Here is a 4,379-nt window from a genome sequence, read left to right on the forward strand (position 1 = left end):
CAATTAAATGAGCAACTTAACATTACCCATTTGATTAACACAAACAACCTTAGGTCCACCCCATCCCCTCCCCTCCCTTCCCACTTGTTGGATCCCTCACCTTCTCATTTACACCATCCTCCACCACCTCATTCCCTTGTTTAGCACCCCCCCTACCCTACCCTACCCTACCCTACCCTACCCTACCCTACCCTACCCCACCCCATCCCCCTCCTTTTTTCTTACTCATCCTTTCCTTCTTATACTGAATGAGAGATTTTAGAGAGATGGCCATATATATATATATATATATATATATATATATATATATATATATATATATATATATATATATATATACCCCACCCCATCCCCCTCCTTTTTTCTTACTCATCCTTTCCTTCTTATACTGAATGAGAGATTTTAGAGAGATGGCCATATATATATATATATATATATATATATATATATAGATAGAGAGAGAGAGAGAGAGAGAGAGAGAGAGAGAGAGAGAGAGAGAGAGAGAGAGAGAGAGAAGAAGCCCTTTTTAATGTCATAGGAACAATCCCAAGAGACCAAATATGATCTATCTGACGGGAGTGAGATTTTAACACAAGACGTGTTGAATAACAACTCCATGAGTTAACCAATCTACCACACTTGGGTGATAGAAAGGTTAGCCCATTTTATTTATTTACCCACACACCCAATGAAGAAGCTCAATTTAACATCGTAGGAACAATCCCAAGAGACCAAATATGATCAATCCGAAGAGAGAGAAAGAGAGTCAACTTGCCATACATAGATTACATAGAGAGGGCCTATTCATAGAATTTTTTTTCCTAATGAGGTAGATATCAACCTTGTCTCTCAAGAACCTTGCATAGGTGGAGCATAATCTTAAGAACCTTGCATGAGTGGAGCATAATCTCATGTTTGTTTTCTGATTGATTAAACCACCTAGACTGTTTGTTGGGGTCACATATTAGGGCCACCATATCGTTAAAGTGCATGTGAGATGACACACACAAAGATCTTTGCTTCCACAGCAACTTTATCAAACTCCCTTCATAGCTACATGTTAAACCCTCACAATATGACAATCAACATTAAAGTTAAGGTGGGAATAGTAACACCTACTCCTTTAACAAAGCTAAAGAAAAGGTGGGGGGGGGGTGGGGGGGGGCTATGGAAAAGGCATAAGGGGGGCGGGGGGGGGGGGGGGGGGCTATGGAAAAGGCATAAGGGGACATGAAGTAAAGTTGAAGAATATGGATAACTTCTAAAGGTGGTGTGTGTGCACATGCAAAGGACAAAAGAGGGGGATGTGTGTTCATGGGGAAACCCCTTTTTTCATACGGTTGAAGACCCTATCTTTACAACCCCATCAATAAAGGAGGTGGTTAGGACTTGATATGATTCCATAATAGAATGTATGCCATTGTTCATTCTTTGCTTTTTGGAAGAAATATTTTGCTATTGAGAATCCGGTTATTAGAAAGTTTCACTTCAAACCTACTAAAAAACAAAGGGAGCTAATAGTGGAGAAAGTGTGAGGGACAAAGTGGGGTATGTGTAGGGCTTAATGTGTTCATCATTTTAAAGAGCTACATGGGGCTTCTGCCTCATGTGTCCATTGTCTAGCTTTCCCATTTTTGTCCCTCACACTCTCTTCAAAGTGTCTACATGTGACCATTGCCCCAGCATGAACAGTAAAACAAGTCTAGCCTTCCCATTTTGTCCTTCACACTCTCTCCAACCTGTCTTCATGTGACCATTGCCTATATGATCATTAACAAGTCTAACCTTCCTTTTTTGTCCCTCACACTCTCTCCAATTTGTCTTCATGTGACCATTGCCAGCATGAAGTCCAGTCTTTTCATTTTTGTCCGTCGCACTTTAGCCAACCTCGAATTACTTTCATGTTATTTCCATGGGTTGTTCTCGTGAGTGTTACTTGCCATTCAAGTTGAGCATGGTACGCAGGCGAGGCTAGTTAGCAATGCTACTCTAAAGCTTATAGTTCAAGCGTGCGTGCACATATTTTTGTTTTGTTTTTCGAGCGCGGTCAAAGCGTCGAGACAAGCGGACTCGTTCTGAGACTTGCATGCACACACACACCCTATACCGTACCCCCCCCACACATATATACTGGGCTGAGGGCTCCATTCACATGTCTCTTGTATGCGTGCATTTTAAATATAGAAAAGTAAAAACATTATATTTGTTTTTGGCCTTTAAAGATGGTGGCAGGTGGTTTAGCGGTGCGGTGTGCTGTGCTGTAAATGGCGGCCCACTAAAGCGAGCGTCTTGTCTGGTAGAGCAGGCGTAGTAACGAGGGAGATGCAATCGCAAGCTCTGTGGTTATCATCGCGGATGTGGAGCTAGCTCTGGCTTTGGCTTCCGTTTCCTTGTGAACTCTCCAATTGTCTCTACGCGTGTGGCCTTCTCTGCTAAAGAAACCCTTGCTTTTGGTCCCCGCGATCTCTTGCTTTCTGCTGCACAATGCGGGAGCTTAAGCAGTAACTACAGAAATTCTTTATAAGGTTTTTCCCTGCCTCATAGGGCTTGCTACCAGTTTTTGCACCTGACTCAGCTCCCAGCTTTAGCTATGGCGCGGGTGCAGGTCGATCTCATGGATTTCATGGTTTCTGTGTGAAGAGCTAGGGCAAGCTCCACCATGCCATATACATCAATGGTTTGCTTCTAAGCAGGCTATGGCGCATTGCAGGTATTTATCTTTGATGGATTTTAGAGTTTGATCTTTGAGGAAATCAGGGCTTGATCTCTGAAGTACTCAGGGTTTCTTCTGAGGAAATTAGGGTTCCTTTTGAAAGAAACTCAACCATGCCAGATGTGCTACCCTCCTGCTTTGGAGATCTTCATGGATCTCAAGCTTCAGAGATGGCAGGAGGCATCCGATCAGCTCAGAACCTGGTAACTTGCTTGTACAAATCCAAGCTTGCAGGAGAGTACAGGCTCATCTCTGTCACCTGGTGCAAAACCCTAATGGGCCAAGGTCTTTCTGTGCACGTTGATGACCCCGCCTGTCAGCTCACATGTAATGTAGATATGAAACCGTGGCTTTTCTGGAAGAAGCAGGGATGCAAGAGCTTTGAAATGGGGGTACTCAAAGTGGACGTCGTGTGGGACCTCTCCTCTGCGAAGTATGGCTCTGGTCCGGAGCCACATGAGGGTTACTTTGTTGCCATCACATGCGATCAAAATGTGGTCCTCTTATTGGGTGATATGCAGAGAGAAGCCCTCAAGAAGCTGCATGTTGAACAGACTGCAGTCCAGGCAACACTGTTATCCAGAAGAGAGCATGTTAGTGGAAAGCAACTCTATACCACTAGGGCACAGTTCTTTGAGAGTGGCAGCACACATGATATTGTCATAGAATGCCATACGGGTACTGAAAAGGAGCCACGTCTGTCGGTACGTGTTGACAAGCAGGTTGTGGTCCAGGTAAAGCGTTTGATGTGGAAGTTCCGTGGCAACCAAACTATACTCATAGATGGCCTCCCCATAGTGGTTTTCTGGGATGTCTATAACTGGCTATTCAACTCTAGTGATGGCAGTGGGCATGCCGTTTTCATGTTCCAGACATGCAAAGCCAACGAGAAGCCATGGCTGAGACAAGTTGGGGTATCATCAGCGACCCTTTTACAAGACCAGGAGACTGCCTCTAACAGTCTCAAAAATGCAGATAGTAAGAAGTATTTGTACCAGGAAGGTTCATGCGCCTCTGTGCTGCACTGGCCCAACAGTAATAGTTTCAAAAACAAGGAGCCAGACCAAGGACCTCTAGGTTTTTCCCTCTTACTGTATGCTTGGAGGAATGAGTAAAGGTTTTGCTTCAAAGCTCTCAAAGATCTTACCTGTAGGAGTCTTACTCTGCAAGTTGTACATACTATGGGGATGTCTTAATGTCTTTGGTCCCCAATCCTCGGTAAAATATTATTTGTGGCAGCATCAAAAGCATGTTGAAAATTATGAAAACATCTTTCCATGCTATAATCTCATTGAAGCTTTTTCTTATGAGCATTTTTGGCTGTCAAATTATGATGAGTATTATGTGCCATGAAGCTGCAAAAACTGTCTTTTTAATCTTTTTGCATTGTAGTAGTGTTTTGTGGTAAGCTTTTCAACATGTTGAACATCCATGAAGGAAGGGCCATCTGTTCGGTATCTTAATGTCAACGCTACCTGGAGTCTTGACAGAGTAGTCTGGTTGGCACATTTGAGCTAGGCCCTTTTGCCCACCATGCTGCCGTCTTGTGTAACTGCTGCTCTGACCCAATGCCCTAACTTCCCTCCCTCCATCCTAATGGCCTCATGATAGAGCTTACAATGCTTACATTACAGAGCATGTAAATCATGTCACAACCATATGCAGG

At 43.6% G+C, this 4,379-nt stretch overlaps 1 protein-coding gene across 1 annotated transcript; it reads left to right on the top strand.

The window, feature by feature from the left end:
• The first annotated feature begins 2,233 nt into the window (after positions 1–2,233).
• On the top strand, positions 2,234–4,063 carry LOC147605668 (uncharacterized). The gene is made up of 2 exons (XM_086793570.1): positions 2,234–2,605; positions 2,711–4,063. Exon 2 carries the CDS (start codon positions 2,827–2,829, stop codon positions 3,826–3,828), a length of 1,002 nt encoding a protein of 333 aa, XP_086649696.1. The 5' UTR covers positions 2,234–2,605; positions 2,711–2,826; the 3' UTR covers positions 3,829–4,063.
• The last annotated feature ends 316 nt before the right edge of the window (positions 4,064–4,379 follow it).

The sequence above is a fragment of the Cibotium barometz genome, chromosome 59 (assembly GCF_041138505.1).
Source record: "Cibotium barometz isolate CiBa-2024 chromosome 59, ASM4113850v1, whole genome shotgun sequence".
In the NCBI taxonomy this organism is placed as follows: domain Eukaryota; kingdom Viridiplantae; phylum Streptophyta; class Polypodiopsida; order Cyatheales; family Cibotiaceae; genus Cibotium; species Cibotium barometz.

Excerpts from the sequence above, each read along its gene's own strand:
- LOC147605668 (XM_086793570.1), top strand. The coding sequence starts at position 2,827 with ATGCCAGATGTGCTACCCTCCTGCTTTGGAGATCTTCATGGATCTCAA.